Genomic DNA, 21,625 nt, shown 5'->3' with positions numbered 1-21,625 from the left:
CTAAGGGCCAGAATGGTAAGACTTCCAGGGCATGCTCTGGGACAAAGAAGGCCTTTCGTGTTGGAGAGCCTCCTGCCAACTTCCAACTCCTCTAGGTTGGGCCCTTGTGGGCTCCTGACCCCTCTTGGCCACCAGAATACTTACATGGGTATGGGACCTTAAACCACGGGGCTACCAGAAGCACACCCTGCCTGGCATCAGTTCGAGCATAGAAGCCGTACTTCGTGCTATCAGGAGGGAAGACATCTGTTACTGTGAAGATGAAGCAGAGCAGCCAGGACACAAGGATGGCCAGGATGATCTGAAGTGGTCAAAGGAAAAAGCTCTGTCAGGCCAACAGAAGTGGTGGTTGTTGGCAAAAGACGCCTTCCTGCAGTTGGAGTATCATACCCCAGAGCCCATCATCATCAGTACTTTGCAGAAAAAATACATAAGGGATCTGCTTAGAAACTATTCCTTGAATGGAATCACATTTAGAGAGAGCAATTTTATGTAGTAAAGTGATTTGGCCCGAATCTGGCTAGTAAAATAAGAATAACGGACAATGGGCCTGAAAAGGCCACATGGAGTCAGACCTCCCTCAATTCCAAGGACAATCAATGTCCTCTCACATACTGCTAAAAGGACTCCAGTATTGGAAACTTCCACTGCTTTTAAATTTTAGGTCCATGGTGATTTGGGTGGTCATTAGTACCCTGATATCATCACACAGACATGGTCCCCCCAAGATGACCTGCTTAAAACCCCTCTTCTCATATAAACATTTTACATATGAACCAAAGGCAATATTGCCAAAAAAAAAAAGGTGACTACTCACAGGGAACATTTTGAAAAGCTGTAACTTGTATGCAGTCCATCCTTTCTTGGATTTGTAAATTGGGAGAGGAAATTTAACATTTCTGGCATATTGAGAAAACAGTAATACTAGGAAAATTGTCCTGAGGAGAGAAAGAAAATGATCTAGGTTAAAGGCTGTTATATCTGTGTTAAAAATAATACTCAAATCTTCAATGGCAAAATTGACCACACGTGTTCAACTCATTTCTCTACAAAGCTGCTCGTCCTCTATCATTTGGGACATCATATTTTTTGGAAATGATTTTTAGATCTTAACATTTCTAGATATGGAAATGAAATTGTCATGTAAATGCTTTCGCTAAATATTCCTTAATAGAATAAGAAAACCCAAAGAATGTACACACTGATAGGAAAATCTCACACTATGTAAGGGAAAAAAACAAGATGACAGATAACAACATACTGCACAGTATAATTACAACTATAAATTAACTAAAAAGCAGCTACCACACAAGAGTGCATGTACACACACACATGCATGTATGCATGCAAACAGGTAAGAAGGACAGGATCCAAAAGGCTCACAAGGATTGGCTTCAGGTGGCAATGTGATTTGTGACCTTTTTTCCCCCACTTTTCTGTATTTTCTGATTTACTTGTAAGGAACATAAATTACTTTTAAAAAGCAAAAAGTAAAACTTCAATATTTAAGGAAGCTATATACAGTAGAATTCAATATTAATAATAATATTCCTGAGAGGTTTCTGTGTCAGACATTACACATAGGTCTTCCTGCCCATCATCCCAGCCTTCTACAGCGGCTTCTATAACCATCCACTTTACAGAGAAACAAAGCCAGCAGTCCAAGATCATGCAGCTACGTGGGCCAGAGGTCTAGCTCTACAGCCTGGGTTCTGAACTACCTTGCCGCACTGTTTGTGAAGGCAGGGATGCCTGGGTTGACTCAACAGTTTCTCTCTACCGAGTCCCACACTCTTGACCCAGGTACACTGAATGCTGCAGGAGGCAGGTCGGCTGGTCGCTCCCCTGCAGCAGGACCCAACACAACCTCATCTGTCTGGTGCCCCATGTGTGGCAGGTGTGGGATGGCTTCCCACCGCTGAAATGATGAAGGAGTACAACAATTTGTCTCATCACCCATAGGGACTCATTCTTTCCCTTACAACCTGAGGTAGAGTTGGCAGGAAGAGTTGATTCTCAGTCAAAGTTAAGCTTAATTGTTCCTGGGCACAATTCTAATTGCTGAGATGGAATTATCAGTTTCATTAAGAGCTGGTCAACTGCAGCTTCATGGTCACATTCCACCTGAGGTGTTGACTGCAGCCGGCCACCACTCTACCATCTCCCCACCTATGCAGGCACTTTGCTGACCTGGTACCACCACAAAGTCATCAGACCAGTACCAGTTCAAGGATGAAAACATAAATGGTGCCCAAGTTATTCCAACTCCCCCAGGAAGGTGAAGTTTAACAAAAACCAATATGATAATGAGGGATACTAGAACAGGTGTATTTTAAACTTAGACCAACGTAAAATTTTCATGTCTTAAAAAAGTTATTGGTTTCCTTCCAAAGTATATACTAAAATCCAAAAAAGCCTGGTATCTATTATTACTGTTATAATTATTGCAGGCAACATCCCACCTGACAGTTACACCTGCATTATGGTGTTCACTTTTCAAAGCATGTTTAAAAATGGAAAGGAAACACATAACAGAATACAAGGAAGGTCACCCAGATCTCAGGCTCAAATATGGCAACTGAAATTGAGTAAGTGAACTGGGCAGGTGAACACTACTCTTCTATTTTTATCCTCAAATACACTTGTGGGGCAGGCAGGGCAGGCAGCCCCACTGCAGAGAGGCAGAAGCAGAGGCTCAGCAGTGGGTGATGTGTCTGAGTTCATAAGACTTGGCCTAGCACATAAGGGACAGGATCTGAGCCTGGATCCTCAGGCCAGGGTTCTTGTCCACCACATCAGGTGTTTTCCATCTCATGTTACATTTTGCTTGTTTGTCTACCTTTGTTTTTTTTGTTTTTTTGTTTTTTTTAGGAGAGTGTGTGTGTGTGTGTAGGGTGTGTGTGTGTGTAGGGGTGTGTGTTTTGTGGTTAGGAGTGTATATGTGTATGTAGGGGTGTGTGTATATGGGTGTGTGTCCTGTGGTTAGGAGTGTGTGTGTGTGCAGGGTGTGTGTGTTTGTGTAGGGGTGTGTGTATATGGGTGTGTGTGTTGTGGTTAGGAGTGTGTGTGTGTGTAGGGATGTGTGTGTGTGTGTGTGTGTGTGTGTGTGTAGGCGTGTGTGTTATAGATGTCTGCCTTTGTTTTAACCTTACCTATATTATGCAAGCAATGCATACTAAGATGTAGAAAAATTATAAAAGGCTGATAAGCAAAAAGAGACAAAATCTTGAAGACCACTCATCATCTCACACTGGGCGATAAGCATGCAGCATTCTGGTCTATCAATTCCCAGGGCTTTTTAAGAGCAGCGGTCCCCAACCTTTCTGGCACCGGGGACCGGTTTTGTGGAAGACAATTTTTCCACAGACGGGGGTGGGATGGGGGGTAGATGGTTCAGGTGGTCATGTGAGCAATGGGGAGCGGCAGGTGAAGCTTCGCTCACTTGCCCGCCACTCACCTCCTGCTGTGCGGCCCGGTACCTAACAGACTGCGGACCCCGCGGCCTGGGAGTTGAGGGCCCGTTTTAGAGCATGTCATCGGGTCCCAGGCACCGGGATTAGAGAGGGAGACAGGACTATCTGATGTCATCCTTGCCCCTAGAGCACAAACAGGTCATCATTTGGACCAAACTCGAATCATACTTTACATGCTGCTTCCCAACTAGCTTGCAGCCTCAGTTAACACCCTCACCTCAAGAGATGGCAACCTGCATCAGCACCTTAGTGGCTGCTTAGCATTCCATCTACTGGATGTACCACATCTTATTTAAACATGTCCCCTAGGGTACGACATTGGGAGCAACAGAAACAACTGCAATGAATCATCCTTCTCTGGCACCAGTCTGAATGTCTCCTTATGACAAGTTCCTAGGACTAGAACAGATCTGTCAAACAGTGAACACCTTATTAAAAAGTGTTTGATACAAACTGCTAAATATATACAGAAAGGTTGGGTGAATTTACAATCCCACACAGAGACCAATGTCCATCTGCTAATGTGACCAACAAGTGCTTAATTTCCAAAATATACAAACAGCTCATACAACTCAATAACAAAAAACCAAACAACCCAACTGAAAAATGGGCAGAAGACCTAAATAGACATTTCTCCAAAGAAGACACACAGATGGCCAACAGGCACATGAAAAGATGCTCAACATCACTAATTATTAAAGAAATGCAAATCAAAACTACAATGAGGTATCACCTCACACCGGTCAGAATGGCCATTATTCGCAGTGGTTAAGAATCTGCCTGCCAATGCAGGGGACATGGGTTTGAGCCCTGGTCAGGGAAGATCCCACATGCCATGGAGCAACTAAGCCTGTGTGCCACAACTACTGAGCCCGTGTGCTGCAACTACTGAAGCCTGAGTGCCTAGACCCCATGCTCCGCAACAAGAGAAGCCCCTGCTCACCACAACTAGAGAAAGCCCATGTGTAGCAACGAAGACCCAATGCAGACAAAAATAATTAATTAATCTTTTAAAAAAAGAATGGCCATCATTAAAAAGTCTATAAAAAACGAATGCTGGAGAGGGTGTGGAGAAAAGGGAGCCCTCCTGCACTGCTGGTGGGAATGCAAATTGGCGCAGCCACTATGGAGGTTCCTCAGAAAACTAAAAACAGAGTTGCCATATGATCATGCAATCCCACTCTTGGGGATATATCTGGAGAAAACTCTAATTCAAAAAGATACATGCACCCCAATGTTCACTGCAGCACTATTTACAATAGCCAAGACATGGAAATAACTTAAGTGTCCAAAGATAGATGAATGGATAAAGAAGATGTGGTACAGAAACTAACACGATATTGTAAATGAACTATACTTCAATTTAAAAAAAACCACATACACTTAAAAAAAAAAGATGTGGTACATATATGCAATGGAATACTACTTAGCCATAAAAAAGAATGAAATAATGCCATTCGCAGCAACATGGATGGACCTAGAGATTATCATACTAAGTGAAGTAAGTCAGAAGGAGAAAGACAAATACCATATGATATCACTTACATGTGGAATCTAAAATATGACACAAATGAATTTATCTATAAAATAGAACAGACTCACAGACATAGAAAACAGACTTGTGGTTGCGAAGGGGGAGGGGGGAGGGGAGGGATGGACTGGGAGTTTGGGATTAGCAGATGCAAACTACTGTATATAGAATGGATAAACAAGAAGATCCTGGGACTTCCCTGGTGGTCCAGTGGTTAAGACTCCATGCTTCCACTGCAGGGGGCACGGGTTTGACCCCTGGTCAGGAAACTAAGATCCTGTATGGCGCGTGGCACAGCCAAAAAAACCCCCAAAACAAACAAACAAACAAAAAATAAAAAAACAAGGTCCTGCTGTATAGCACACTGAACTATATTCAATACCCTGTGATAAACCATAATGAAAAAGAATGTGTATATAAGAATCACTTTGCTGTACAGCAGAAATTAACACAACATTGTAAATCAACTATACTTCAATAAAATAAATTTTTTAAAAAAAGAGTGTCCATTTCCTACTCACTGCAACACAGGGTCTTAAATCCCTACCAACTTCATCAATTTAAAAAACTGTATCATCATTTATTTTAATATTCATTCTTTACACATGAGAATAGGTATTTCAGCATTGTTTGCAACAGCAAATATTTTAAACAACGTGCTTGAGTATCAACTGGGGAATGGTTTAATATAGACTATTTCATACTACTTAACATTGTGCAGTTGTACAAAGAATGAAAAAGACCTAAACACATTGTCTTGGAAATGTGACCCCGACAAATTATTGGGATGAAAAACAAATTATAAAATAATGGTAAAGCTGTATATGTGCACATGTTTGTATTTCTGCATCAATAATATAAAATATGGAAGGATAAATACTACATTTTTGTTAGTTATTCATGAGAAGATTTTTTAGAGGGATGGGGGTGTGTGGGAGGGACTATTATTTTACTTTAGATTTCTCTGTTTAATTATTATTAAACCTCAAAATCCTAGAATTTCAATGAATTTGGGGGTACAGACAAAATGAGACTTTTCTTGAGCATTTGGTGATGGTATATGGCAATTTATTACACTATTCTACTTTTGAATAGGTTCTAAGTTATCCACAAGAAAAGTAAACAGAAAATAAATATTCTCAGGAAAAACATGGGACTTATGCATCATGTTAGAAACGGCAGGTACTGGTTCACCACATTTCCTCTTCCCTGAGAGTCTGTCTCTAAATGCCACATCTACTGGCTGACTCAGGAGCCCATGTTGACCCACCACCAATACCCCCACTGCTAAAGCGTTCCATATGAATATGCAATTTGATAACCAGGGAGGGCAACCCTTTTTAAACACTAATTGGTTTATTTGTATTTTTTTTTTTCTGTTAAGTGGTTGTTCGTACAATACCCTTCATTCACTACTCCACCAGGACTCTCTATCCTTTAAATTAATTGGTGAAACTCTATGAATTGGGAACATTAGCCTTTCTTGTGGAGTTTGTTATATTTTCCCAGATTCATTTAAAATTTAGTTTCATTGGTTTTTGATATGAGTTTTAAATTCATCAGTAGTAAAATCAATCTTCCTCTTTCCATATCTGCTTTATCTAACCTGTTTTTTTATGATTAAACACTTATGTAGGTTTCCTTGTAGCATTTTCATGGTTTTATTTTCTATATGTAAGTAATTGAAATGTATTTCTGATATAAACCAGAAATCTAGCTTTTTTCCAAATAATTATCTTCCTACACAGTTCTCCCATTCCTCACTGATTTTGAATATGACCTGCCATCATATACTAAATATTAGTTTTTTTATTGGTTATGTTTCTAGCCTTCCTATTCTGCTCTACCAATGTCCACCCTGTCTCAGGTCACAGTGTTGTTATTAAATTCTGGAATGTGTTTTAATTATCATTAAGGGCAAGTCATCATTTCCTTCTCCCTGACTTTCTCTGTATTGATCCATATTATTTTATTTTCTTGTCTTACGCATTGGCTACACATCCAGAACAACTCTAAATGATACTGATAATAAACATGCTTATCTCAGTTTCTGATTTCAATAGGCAGGCCTAATTTAAGTCTTTCACCATTAATGTATGGGGCATTTAAAAATCTTATTTATCACTGCTAACAGTTTGCAGTAGGGATACAGGTTGAACTTGATCAATTTTTAAAAATTTGTCACCATGATTTTTATTAATAAAACCCACCAGAGACCTATAATGAATTTTATTAATAAATTTTCTAATATTTAATCATCCTTGAGTTCCTGAAATGATAAATACATTGCCCTTTTATTATATTATCTATAGCGGCGTTTTCCCAAACCATGTTCCAAGGAATATTCTTTTCAGATTATGTTTATAGATGTAGCACTTCAAAAATTAAGTATGTGCAGAGCTGTCTACTAAGGCTCTTTTCTGAAAGTTTTCTATACACTTACATCTTAGAGATTGCACGGAGCCTTACAGTAGACAAAAATGCTGAGCTTTAGATGCTACTACCTGAATATATTTGCTCAGGGTTTTACACAACCCCAGGAAGGAAAAAGTTGTTCCAGGATCTCCCTTTTGCATTAGCTCTGTCAGGATTTGCCATTAGGATAGAACTGTGAAGTTTCCCTTCTTTTTCAAAGCTCCAGGAACAGTTTAAACAGTGCAGGAATTCTCTGTTCCTTGAAGATGTAATACACTCACTGTCTAATCAATGGAGCACATCCTTTAGGAATGAAAGTCCTTCCACAACATCTTGACTTTTCTTCCCATGGTCAAGGGTGTGCTCACACCTCCCGACCCTCCCCCTTCACTTATTCACAATGTTCTCACTGAACGCCTGCCCTGGGACAGATGGTGAACCAGGTGCTGTCGGTGCCATGGTGACTAGCATAGAGCTAAGGCCCTGCCCTCATACAGCTGATATCCCAAGCACAAAAGAAGAGCTCTGGAAACTAAAGAACAGGAGAGCAGAAATAAAAACCTCAATGGAAGGAGTCATAAAGCTGAGGAAAATTCCTATGAATAGAGAAAAAAGACGAAGAGATGGAAGACAGGAGAGGAAAGTTAAGAGGACGACTTTGGGAGGACCAACATTCTAGAAGTTCCAGAAAGAGAGAGACAAGCAGGGATGGAGGGGAGGAGGGCATCTTTGAAGTAATTCAAGATCATTTCCCATGAACACCTGAGATTCCAAAGAGAAGAGGACAAGAGTGCCAAGCCCGAGATGTAAACAGACCACCAAGGGGCAGCATGTGAGGTTTCAGACATCGTGATGACAAGACCTAAAAGCTTCTAGAATTCCAGCAAAAGGAGGAGACAGAAGAGGAGGCCTTGAAGAGATAATGGCCAAGCATTTTACAGGACTGAGAATGGACAGGAAGGGAACAAAAAAGGAGCTGGAGACCAGTTTGGAAGTGATGGCTGGGAGTGGTGGCAATGACAGTCCAGAGGATAGACTGGGGATTTGTTTGTTCTGGAGGTAGGACAGAATGATGGGCTGTACGTGGGGAATGAGGAAAAGTGAAGAAAGAAGGATGACTGCAGGGCTTCTGGCTTAAGCACCTGGGTGTGTGGCTGTGCCACTGAGAGGACGACAGAACGAACTGGTTTGGGGGCAAGGAGGGAATGAAAAGTTTGGAGCTTTCTTCCTTTGAAGTTTGAAATGTCTTGTGTAACAGCAAATGGAGAGGGCAAGTCAGGGGTTCGATCTGTAAGTCTGAGTTCAGAGGCCTGGGCTTCAGGTTCCTGTGGAAGCCACCAGCATAATGCATGTCTGTTGATGCCACGAACTGGATGAGATGTCCCAGGGGAAGAGCATGTGGACAGGAGGAGGCCCAGGACCAAGTTCTGAGGAGCCCTAATATCCAGATGTCAGGGGGAGAAGGAGTCAATTTTGATTATCTATCAAATGAAACAGCTGGGAAGCCACCTATTTTATTATTATTTTTTTTAAGTTTCAGGGCAGGAACACAGATTCAACACATCTTCCCTGGAGCTGCAGTTTTATCCCTCTCTTTGTGCGTGCATTCCTTTCTCACCTTAATTAGCCCTGCCAGAAGCCTATCTATAGTATATGTTTGCCATTCTCCAAAGAACCACCTTTGGGATGTATCACTTCAATTTGTTTCATGTTTTTTGTATCTTTATTAATTCTTTCCCCTGCTTTCACTGTGTTCATTTTTTATCATGTTTTTCTAGTTTCTGGAGATAAACTCTTCATGTACTTCATTTTTATTTGACTTTTCTTGAGAACTGACTGCTCTGTGTGACCAGTGCTGTTATCATCATGATTTGCTAAATTGTCAGCAATTGTGAAGTTTTGAGTTCCTCTCTGAGTTATTTACAATGGTGTTCTTTTGCTTCTAAGTCGTTTGGGGGTTTTGTTCACTCTTTTATTATTGGTTCCTAAAGTTTACTGCGTGATGGTAAATACAATTTCTCCTTTTTGGAACTTACTGCATTTCACTGAGTGAACATTCTTACGTGCCTTATACTCACCCATCCTGGTATGGAAGTATTGACAACCTTTGGTGAAATGAGAAAATTAAGAGCAACACTGGATATTTTCCTATACCTTAATTTATAATGATACATGGATTACAATTATGCAAGCATTCACTTTATTTGTAAACCATGTTCTAACACAGAGAGGCACAATTAAGTGTTATGGGTTAAGTTCTAGTCAGACTATTTGGGTTTTGAAAACCATCGTGGCCACTTACTAGCTGTGTGACCCTAGGCAACTAACTCTGCATCTTTGTCCCTCGATTTCTTTAGCTGTTAAACAGGGATAACACTGGTACCTATCTTAATTTATAATATATACAACCAGTGGTATATAACACTGATGCACAGGCTCAACAAGTACTGCTTGTTATTTAATAATTACAGAACATTTTACAAAGCAAAACAAAAACAATTAGAAATCCTCTTGTATTGTTATTAAATTTTTTAAGCAATTTTACTGATCGGTAAAATTCTAGTCTTGGAACCATTTCCCTATGATATGGTCAACTCTTACATATGCTCTACAGATACACACAGAGAATGTGGGTTCTATCTGTGGTATATAGAATTCTGTGGCTCTAATAATCTTATAAAGTCCTGGATGTCTTTACTGACATTACTTAAAAAGGGGTAAGTGACATCTTTAATTAACTTCAAGTACTGTGCAAAAGGACTAGCACTGACTAGCAGGACTCTGGAAGGAGTAACAGCTTCCTGACAGATGTGCAGAGCTATCTGACCGAGGAGCCAAATCACCTTTGATGCCAACACCCCTCCTGCAGCATCTCTGTCTCCTGCCAGTCTGGAAGTATTTTTGAGTCTCATCTAAAGGATTCAGCTTCTTGGTATTCCAGCTCATGTGTATGAGACTTGGCATGACCACAAAAGTCAAGAGTTAATGGTGTCACCATCTTACTCCCATCCCAAAGTTTAAAACCTTACAACCCTCCCTCTACACATCACAGCCAAATCTGTCTTTGGAATACCTTGGCTGCATGTTACTTCAATAATTCCCTGGCATGAAGCAAATAAAGTTTAAACTACCAGACTAATCTTAATTTAAGTGTCTCCTGAAGTTCATATAAATGTTCAAAACATTCAAAGAGGCTGTCCCTCAGTGTTGGGAAGAGGGGAGATTTTTACTGTTCACTTTTGAGTGGTCTTGGAACACTTACAGCATGGCGATGCCCCAGTGCTTCCCTGCTCTCTCTCCTGCCGCCTGGAAACCAGACAGGCCAATGAGGGCCACCGTGGGTGTGATGGTCAGGGGTCCGATGTATTTCAGCAGAGCCCCAGGCAGGCCTAGGAGGCCGATAACCACTTCTATCAATGAGGACATGATGATGGCTCCCTGGATCTGAAGCAAGAGAGGACACAGACGTAAGAGCAAGCTGCTTATACATCACACACTCTAAATGTCACCTGCAACGACAACTGATAATTCTGTAAGACACCAAGTTATTATATAACAGGCATAACATAGCTGGAAAATTCCTGGCAAACCTCAAAAGAAACCAGTGGGGGTTACTGGGATCTAGCAAACTTAAGTATAACCTGACTAATGTAAGAGTATTACAGAAATGGGCACTGGACACAAAGTCAGCTTGCCTATTCTCACTGATTGAGACAGACATAATTTATAATTCTCATTTAAGACACAACATTCATAACCAGCCTCAGAGGAACAATGCAGTACAAAGATTCTTGACTTTAAAAAGTAAGTCGCTGCAGGACATTCAGAAGATAGTGTTATTGACAAAAATTCTAAAGGAATGTTTCTACTGTGCAGAATGGCCATATCTGTGTTAATTCTGAACTAATCGTGAATGATCTTATAGGTTTTGGAAAATCTGGATAAACTGTCAGCTGTTCTTCACACCTAAGGACTCCTACGCCCTGTTCTATTCAAGTACACTGAAGCAGACAAGTGTCTTTAATTCCTTCCACCAATACAGGCAAACACTGAGGCCAGAATAAATAGTTTTGCAACCTATCGACTCTGTGGCTCCTTCCAAAGGGAGCTGTTATGCCGGAGGGTGTAAGCAGATAGGTCTGTGGGTACACATGAGGAGAGGAGGAGAAAGGAGGATGGAAAAGAGGGTAAGAAACAATACTGTCTGGTCACACAAAGCATTTCTGCATGCTTTATTTTACAGTGATGCCATCTACATTTACTTTAACAACAGAAATGAACATGTCAGTACCTGAAACAGAAAAAGAGCAACTGCAATTTATTGGTCACGACCAACACTGAAAATAAGTAGAAACACAAAGAAGCCATAAGCAGACAATGTTTATCTTTTACCTCGCGTATCCGAGGATACCAGATGTGTTCTGTATGTAACAGCTCCGTTGTTCCATTGGCAACCAAAACATCTTAAAAACAAAAACAAAGACAAAATTTTTCTTGGAGTGACACTGATGTTTCACGGGACATATTCATTTCACTCTTTTTAAGAAGAATTTCCTCCCTGTTCTAAGTATATTTGTATAAATACTCATCCCTAAAATTCAAGTTACAACACTATGGCATATCATACTGAAAGGTGGATTCCCCCATTGCTAATTTAACCAAATTTATTCATCAACAAGCGCTCCCAGCTTCTCAAAAGCTGACTGAACTAGTGATATACATTGCTAGTCCCAGCCTAATACAAAGACCAACCTTTGCAAGCAGCTCTTTGACATGCCCAATAGCAAGGTTGCCTGATTGAGGTTTTAAAAACCTAGATAAAACAGAGGCCCTTTTCCTGTTCCTAAATCAAATCAGTGGTCACAAAGCAACTCCTAGGAGCAAGGAAGGAAACGAGGGCTAGAAAACTTTGCTCCTATAACCTAAAAATTTAACAATATTTTGAGAGTACAACAGGTCTATGTGATTTCCTCAAATCCCCTATCTGATCTCTTCCTGACCTTACTGGGTTATTTAAGGATCTTTGCAATCACTATGAGGAGAATGGGAGGGGGAATGAAAGTCATTTGCAGAAAACCAAAGCAGCCAGATCCTTAAAAAGCAGAGATGTTTCAGAGAAGGGATGCTATTGCAGCAAAGAGAGTTGTTTAACTGGTGGTTCAAAAAAATCCACTGAAAGAAAGAGGCAGAAAAATAGCACAAATAATTTTCTATTCTTTCCCCATATTTATCAATTTCATTAGCACAGAGAAATGAGGTCCTTTTCTGGTCCTTACTTGCTTTGGGGTTAGGGATGAACAAGTGGATAGAGAGAGACAGAAACATGATCCACAGATTGGAGCGTTCTAAGCTGTTTGTTGGTTGTGTGTTCTGTGCCTGATTCCAGAAAGGATTTAACACTGCTGGGGTCAGCACGCCCAGGCCTCCCTTCTATCACCTGCATTAAAGGACCCCAATGACATATGTGGAAATAACTGCAATTACCTGTGGTGTTACATTTCCATTTATCTAAAGACAGGATGGCTCGAGCAGGGGCCAGAAATGCAAAAGCACTGGCCTGAAACAGGGGTAACCTAAAAGAAACGAGACCAAAACCATGATCACGGCATCAGGAACTACCGAGGTAGTTCACTATTTGACAGCTTAACAGTCTTTTCCATAGACAAACAGCACATGAGTAAATGCAGGCACACCTGGAAGAAAGAGCCCCAGTCTGCAAAGATGTCCTCGGCCACACAGCCAGGGATGCTGGCTTCTCCGTCCTCCCCTCCTGCTGCTCTCCACACAGACAGCCCCAGGGTGGGCCCTGGGGGAGCTCTGTGGTCAGTGCCAGCACCCCAACACCAGCCCCTGCCATCACCACCTTTCCCCTTGGGGGTGGGGGATGCGGGCATTTGGATGTTTCTGTCCTGCTGAGCTTGTGAGCTCCTTATTAATAAACATCAGTGTACATCTTCTATTTTACCATCCTCCTCCTCTCCTTCCTCCTCCTTTTCAAATTCTTATTGGTTATCATGGAAAAAATCTATCTCCCCCTGTCGTTCCATTTTGTAAGTCAAAAACTGCCCTAAATCACTGAGGGTAAGCATTAAAATCACGTGAGCTATCTATCTATTGAGGAAAAGGAAAACTGTAAGTTACAAATCAACAGTAGATATAATATTCTTCTTAATCATAAAAAATACTCAAAAGTGCTTGAACTCTTATTTTTAAAGGGCCCAGAAAGCTTGCAGACTCTGTTAAATTTCCTGCCTCCAATGTCAAACTAAATGCAGAGATCCTCAGATGCCATCATTCGATCACATTTTAGCTACTTCATATTGACTTTATGAGCACTGGTACTACTCAAATTCAAAAGATTTTGTCATTTATTATTAGAGATGTATAATGGGCTAACATGGGAACTCAATCACTATCTTTAACATTACTTTGGGGGTAAAATACGAAACTAGCCTTTGGTTAGCAAGGTTAGGAACTCCTAGATGTCCAGATCATTCTTAAATACTCCTAAGCAGCCTTGAATGAGTGTCCTGGCCAGCAGGATAGGAAGCCAGCATGCTCTCCTCTGAGCTGGCAGCATATTCTGCCCTGAGTGATACGGTAACTGGACTGAGAAACAGTGGCTCTGGCTGAAGGACATGTAGCCGCTTTACAAGTCCAGAGCTGGTACACATTATTCTGAGCTATATGAGGGTTAAGATTCTTTTGTTCTCCTGGCCATTTTAATCCTGCAATGAAATCAATTGAGAGATGCTGGCTTTAAGACACAGAGGCAGGCTGCACAGTACAAACCAGATGCAATGCTAGTGGCCACTCCCATGGGCATGCCCTCCACAACCATCCATTAATAAATTACCTGTTGGAGGGGCCTGGCGCATAGTACCATCGAAAGTGGAAGTGAAGGTCCCCTGAAGTGGGAATGTATAGCAAAAGGAAAACACTGCTTGATTTACAAAAATTCCTTAAGCACGATTTTTCAGAAATGTACTGAAAGGGTAAACGGAGGTCAGCATCTAATCAGGAATGGATGCTACTTCAAATGGTCCAAACAGCATCTGTTTTACTATCATTTCATGTTTCAAGCAATGTAATATGGATTGCATTTAGAAATCTCATCCTTAGGACCACTGCAATCAACCCTGCATTGGTGACTCACTGGATGTGGGAAAGTGAACACTGGCTCTGGGCTCCACTCCCGGTGACATGAGTCTCAGTTTGAACCTGCCTGTTGCCTGGGCACCTTTCAGGGAGTGCATTTTATGGCTTTCACCATGACCAAAGGCCTTGAGAGCACTGCTGCAAAGGAGCTCACTCACTTTCACACAACCAGGCCCCTGGGTTCCTTTGAAAGTGGGTGCTAACAGAAAATTCTCACATATGCTGCCCCAGACAAAGTCTCCCAAGATGACCTGGTAAAAGATGCACATGCCGGCTTATGTGTTCACTCTGCAGCTACGCACACTGCCTGCCACAAGCAGTTCTGGCTGAAAGACAAGCAGCAGGCCTACAGTAAGTATCCCAGCAGTGAAGTGTGGTCTCCATAACTGGCAGCATAAATCAGTGGCTTGACTGAAGTATTCTTAGGGAAAGTTGCAGCGAGAGCACACTACTTCATTAAACAAGAGCTCCCCTAAATCAAAATCAACAAAGCCAATTTTCCAAAAAAGAGATTTGAAGATGATAAAGCACTTGATATTCTCATCTGATAAAGTGGCTTTTCAGGCACTTCCCCAGCATGAAGCTGGTCAATTCCTGGGGCTCTTCACTCACACAATCACCTAAACCTCAGATCCCTGGGCTCTGCAAGCAGAGAGGACTGTCTGCTATTTTATTCTCTACTGATGACTGGAAAGGAAACAAATTAAACTGTGCTTTTCTTTACATAAGAGGTTAGCAAACTGGACAGTGAAACAAATCTGGCAAACTACTGTTTTCATTGAGTAGAGTTTCACTGGGACACAGCCACCCTCACTCATTCACGAGTTGTCTGTGCCTGCTTTTATGCTTCAATGGTAGAGCTGAATAGTCAAAACAGAGAACACAGAGCCTAAAATATTCACTGCTTATCACTCTATGGAAAAAATTTTGCCGACCTTGACTACAGGGAAAGTGTATCTTAAATATGTGAAGATACCCCAAAAATGGATTTTTGCAGATGGAAGTTTTTAAAGTTAATAGTGTTGCTGGATGTCATTAAGAAAAAATCCCTGAGCAGACAGTCACCTTTGTAGTGACACATTCCCATGTCAGGCTCTAGCCCCAGGACAGCAAAAGAACCTAACCAGCCCCAGACAAGTTCTTACTGTGTTCAAAACCCTGCTGGAAGTGCCTCATTTCCTCCTCGGTGTCCAGGTGACCTGAACCCATTCCCCAGTCTAGTCTCTCACCGGCCACTTTACATGCCTGCACTCCAGGCAAGCGGTCTACTTTCTTGCCTCTGAGACTTTGCTCATCTCTTATGTCATCAATTCATTGCTAATGCTCCATTTCTATTCAACATTGAAGGCACAGAGAAAATACCACTTCCTCTAGGAATTGTTCTCGGCTCCCTTTTTGTCCAATTTTTATCTCCCTCTTTTTTTTGAATATCACATGGATTCATTTTTTATTCAATTTAATAATATACTTCCATGACTATTCCTTTTAATAATTAAATTGTCTCAAACTTGCCCAGAGCAGCACAGTTCCAGAATTATACCAATGTCACTACTAACAAGACTACTAAGTTTAAGACTTCTCTGTATTTTCTTTTTCTTAGAATATATCCCATTCAGAGTGTGCAAAGTACTATGTTCTAAAGTCTGTGAATTAATTCTTTTCTCCATGTGGTCAGCAATTTGACATAAAGTTAGGTTCACTTGTTTCTGTTTGTATTCAATTTTAGGGTTTGTGTTTCTTCATCCTTTTAGATTTTATGTTTTGGATATGCTGAACATTTTATGGTTAAAAAAAAATCAAACCATATAGAGATATACCAGGAAAATGTCACTCCTATCCCCTCCAACCCCCAAATCTGACTTATTGATCATTAAACATTTTTATTAATTTCTAACTTATTCTTGTTTCTTCAAACATATACACACTCTTTTGCAACTTGTTTTTTCAATATATTCCGGAACTTACTGTATACCAGTTCATGGAAATCTTTCTTATTCTTTCTCAGGGTTGCATGGTAATTCATTGTGTGATGTATGGTAGTCTCCTACAGATAGGCATTTAAGTTGTGTTAACTATTTTCCCATTACAAATTACACAGCAATAAAAAAAAAACTTTTTGTATTTATTTTGCATTTGTGGGAGTATATCTCCAGGGTAAATTTCTAGAAGTAGGTTGCTGGATCAAATGATAAATGCGTATGTACTCTAGATACCGTAACATTCCTCTTCACAGGGACTGAATTATTTTCACTCCTGACAGCAATGTGTAACAATGCCTGTTCTCCCACAGCTTTGCCATCAGAGTGGCTTGTCAAAATCATTTTTGGGGGCTTCCCTGGTGGCGCAGTGGTTGAGGGTCCGCCTGCCGATGCAGGGGACACAGGTTCGTGCCCCGGTCCGGGAAGATCCCACATGCCGCGGAGCGGCTGGGCCGATGAGCCATGGCCGCTGGGCCTGCGCGTCTGGAGGCTGTGCTCCGCAAAGGGAGAGGACACAACAGTGAGAGGCCCACGTACCGCAAAAAAAAAAATAAATAAATAAAATCATTTTTTGTCAATCTGACAAAGGAGACAAATGGTATCTCAGGGTAGCTTTAGTTTGGATTTCTTATTATAAAGTCAATTTGATCCTTTCTTATGGTGAAGGGCCATTATATAGCTTTTTATATAGCTATTCATGTCTTCTGTCCTTTTTTTCTATACCATTTTTGGTAATTTTTAACTTCGATTTTTCAGAGTTCTTTCTATATTAGAGGTATTAGAACTTATCTATATTATGAATATTTTCTCCAGTTTGTCATTTTTGTTTGTTTATGGTATATTTTTACAATGCAAAGCTTAAAAATTTTAAAACATTTAATGGCATCAAATTTATCATCCTTTTATTGTTTCTGGAGTTTGAGTCCTAGTTTAAGTCTTTCCCAACTTCTAGTTATAAAGGAATTTGCCCTCGTTTTATTCTAATGGTTATATAGTATCATGTTTCTTACGTTTGGATCTCTAATCCATTTTCAGTTGATTCAAAGAAAACTTTTAACTAAAGGCAAATCTAACATTTATCTTCAAGTCCATGATATTCTGGTCTTATATGTAAATATCAAAATTATATGAACTATCTCAGTCAACACTTCCAATTAGACACACTCCTAGGGAACCTCAGTAGGAAGCAGCCGACTGGCTCCTCTCCCAGCTCCCAGCAGAAGGCTTTGTCCAGACAGAGCACAGAAATTTAGGAGGGTTGGCTGGGTACAATTTTGATAACCTTTTCAAGCATGATAGTATCAACTATTTCAGGTCAAAAGTTTGTTTTATTACTTAAAGATCTAGCCAGTCACAGAGAAGCATAAGGGAATTCTTTGGGGTGTGGCAATGCTCTATCTGTTGGTTGTGGTGGTGATTAAGTGACTGTACACATGGGTAAAAACTCATCTAACTATGCAAGTGAAAAAGGGAAAATTTTACTGTATGTCAATTACTCCTCAATAGATATGACTTAAAAAAATTATGTCTATAAAGTGTCTTTCTGGGAGGAGAAATGGGGGAGGATGGTAACATGGTCCTTAGAATACTAGAGTGAGGTCAAATAGTTACAAAAAACACAAAATTTAAAAAAAAAGAAAAGAGTTTCCCTCTGGGTATTTGACAAGAAGCTCTATCCTCTGCTCCTGTGTAGTGCTGCTCTATCCCTGTACAGCTTTCGCCAGGCAGTCACCTGCCTGAAAAGGAATGATAAAAGGGAGAATTAGTGGGCCATGAGGAAGAAGATGAGCATTTTAGAACAAGTGGGAACATACGGGGCAAGTGAGATGTGACAGTCAAAGAAAAAAGATTGTGGGGAACTAAATTCATTAACCCCACATATACTAAGAGGACTTAGTCTCCTAGTCTCCTGGAGCATCAGAAATATTAGCAAACAGAGAAACAGCATGTTCACTGAATGGGGAGACCACCCAGAAAAGCTAGAGTTGAAGAAGTCCACCTGTGGCCATGTGGCCAAGGAGCACACCCAACCCCTGCCATGTCATCAAGGACAAGCTGCTCCATTTGGCATACCAGCCTTGCCCACTGCACCCCCATCTGCCTCACCTACACCCACCCTTCCAGAGGATCCACTAAAATAATGAGCACCAACAGGCAAGTGTGGGCGAGTGCCAGGCATTATCTTATCTGATGCTCACTAACAATTTTATTATTATTATCATTTTATGGAGGAGCAAAGGGGACTTTGAGGCTAGGTAACTTGCCCAAAGCCACAGAGCTGGTAAACAGTAGAATGGGAGTGACGCCACCTCTGAAGCCAGAGCCCCTCGACACAGCTGGTGAGGGCAAACCTTCCTCCAAGGTCACTACCTCCAGGTTCTCACTGGCCCCCATGTTTTTAATGTACTACCTATAATTCTTTGAGTTAAATAAACAGTAATTTTTTTTTTTACATGGGGGCAGGAAAAACCTACGACTTGCTCTTAAGAGCCTGCTTAACATCACAGGCTCGCTATCATCTACACAGTAATTTCAATGTTCACCCTGAATCAACTATGCCTTTGGCCCCATCTCCCAGTTTACAACAAATAGGGGGATTGTGGAACAAATCAAATACCACCACAAGGACACAATCGGACATATTCAGACCACGGGATGCTCAACGAGACAACTGGCCTGGACTCTTTAAGAAGAGGATGATGTGGAAGAAAAATGTAGGGACTGTTTATTACTAGACCAAAGAAACACAACAAACAAATGCACCACACGAACTTGATTGGATCCTAGTTCAGAGAGGTGGAGGGAATAGCCATAAAAGATATTTTAGGGACAACTAGGGGAATTAAATATAGACTGCATATTAGATGATATAACTCAGCTTTCTCAGGTGTGGTAAACGGTTACACAGGTGACCCTCATTCTTAGGAGAGTATCTGGGGGTGAGCCATCATCATGCTGCCTGAAATTCTCAAGTAATTTAAAAAACTGCACATACACCCCCACACAAACACATATACAGGAAAAGAATGTGGGGGAAAATCCCAGTCTCCCCTACCCCTATCCAAGTACTGCATCTCTCCATTCTTCTAAATTTTATCAACAGTTAAGAGTTCAAAGCCTTATACTTGAGACTTTAAAGTATCCTGGAGCTGCCTCCTATACCGTACAGGTCCCAGAACCAAAGGAGATGGAAGACAGGGTAGCTCTCTCCTCAGGGCAGAAACTCTGTTAGAGACCAGGCTGCTGCACCAGCTACAATGGCTCTCTTAGCCAAAACCCTACCTTTTCTCAGCAAAGGAATATTCTGTGTGTCTACAGCAGGCCTGTTATGGCCAGGAGAGGCTCTCAAGAAACGGGCCACTCCACCTGCAATTTTTTCTTTTGCTGGAGAGCTGAGAGAAAGGCCTCCAAGAGGCACCTGGAACAAAAAGCTGGATGTGGTCCCCAAACACAGCACCTGCACACCTCAGGGAAAGCTGGAGGTCAGCATGGTGTGCAAGGGGGCAGGGTCCGTCCCAGAGGGCCCTCCTTCACCCCCAGCTATGCATAACACCCGAGGACAAGGGCTCTGGGAAGCTCAGAGCTGCTATCAAAGCTTGGTCTCTGATGGAAAAGACAATGGCAGCCTAGGTTATGCATGAACTGAGTCCTCCCCAAAGCCAGGGAGGCATAGCTGCTGCTGGCTGGCTAACATCTGAGTTAGGGGACTCTGAACCCTGCCCCTGCTCTTGGGATTTTAAAGGTTTTTTACTAATTCCTGGAAAGAGCCCAAGGGGTAGGTTGGATTGAAATCAATTAGAATAAGGTTTGATTTCAGCAATCTGAAACCTCACCCAAGGGCACTCGACAGTAAAGACCTCGTTGAAAGCAAACTGCAGGGGATAAAAGTCAAAGGAAAGAAGGAAGAAGGAAAAGGCTGGATGGGAGGAGGGGGATGGAAGAAGCAGCTGTCACAGAAACTGCCCATCCCCAACAGGTGGAAGCCCTGGGAAGCACTAAAGCCACAGAAGTCACACAACTGGGGCAGAGACATATGACCTCCATTTCAAAACAAGTCATGATCTCTGGAGGAAAGGAAAGCATGTTCATGCCAGGGGAGATGTGTAGTGAAGGAAGGAGGGTCTGCAGCACATGCTGCATCAGACACATTTTCTGTGTCCTTAGCCAGCCCAGCCCATGGAAAACATGCCCCCAAAGGAGTATTTACAACACAGCATCTTAAAGTTGGCATTCTGAGCTTGTGTTCAGGTTTGCAAAGGCACACATCTGTTTCACCCTCACTTTTTCCATATCAATTTTGGTTATTTTTATGGAATGAAACAACTTTCCAGGAACAGCATGCCACTCTTCACCAGAGTGCCCATGTGAAACACGGAGCAGGGATGACCTGGCCACAGCCCAGAGGATGGGAATGCTTATGCTTCCTTCCTCGGTTCTAGACCTGCAATCATGGTCTTAGCTTCCTCACAATACAGGCCCCAGCCCTCAGAGGCATGGACTATGGCTGGTCTCTAGGTCCCATGTACACACTATATCCAGTGCAAGGGAGTACTGGGTACTCAACAGGTAAACACACGAAGAAACGGACAGAACTCAGACACACATGGCAAACCACTCAGAGCTGGAAAAGTCTGAAAATCTGTCCTAGAAATCATGAAAGCTGAACATGATTTTTCTTCTGCAGCTCTCTGCCTAAGGAAATGAGTGTGAACTGCAAACAAACACCAACAAACACGTACAGGCCATCTGCAATCCTATGGCTGTGATACTGGGAATAAACCCCACTCTTGGCACATCAGCCTTTCTTTCCCACTGTCCCACCTTGATATTCCCTCTGCCCCAACTGCTTTATCTGTTTGATCCTGTTGTGATCAGGAAGTAAATGCACAAGTCTGTTAAGATGATAATTCACAGTCTACGATGAGGGTCTATGTTAGCAAGCAGCAGAATTAAAAGGCTTTTCACATTATTCATACTCTGTAACTTCCCAAATGTATTTTAGGAAGAGCTTATAATAATCTACAAAAACACAGTGATGGCAAGTGTCATCCACAGGACACCTCAGGAAG

General features: G+C 41.6%; 1 protein-coding gene across 8 annotated transcripts in view; it reads right to left on the bottom strand.

The window, feature by feature from the left end:
- Positions 1-21,625, bottom strand: part of SLC23A2 (solute carrier family 23 member 2) — a 161,691-nt gene that overhangs the window by 29,326 nt on the left and 110,740 nt on the right. For 7 of the 8 annotated variants that reach the window (XM_089896589.1, XM_022556453.2, XM_089896593.1 and 4 more), the window contains 5 exons: positions 12,904-12,992; positions 11,812-11,882; positions 10,682-10,863; positions 818-938; positions 145-301 (listed from right to left, as the gene is read on the bottom strand). In XM_089896589.1, the coding sequence (XP_089752715.1) occupies positions 145-301; positions 818-938; positions 10,682-10,863; positions 11,812-11,882; positions 12,904-12,992 (620 nt within the window). The remainder of the gene's footprint in view (positions 1-144; positions 302-817; positions 939-10,681; positions 10,864-11,811; positions 11,883-12,903; positions 12,993-21,625) is intronic. The other variant, XM_089896595.1, reaches the window with a different exon arrangement.

The sequence above is a fragment of the Delphinapterus leucas genome, chromosome 15 (assembly GCF_059928025.1).
Source record: "Delphinapterus leucas isolate spDelLeu-1000000601 "Yukka" chromosome 15, BTC_Dleu_Yukka2, whole genome shotgun sequence".
NCBI classification, from domain to species: domain Eukaryota; kingdom Metazoa; phylum Chordata; class Mammalia; order Artiodactyla; family Monodontidae; genus Delphinapterus; species Delphinapterus leucas.
The sequence above is the reverse complement of the archived record's forward strand: the minus strand, read 5'-3'. Positions and strand labels throughout refer to the sequence as shown.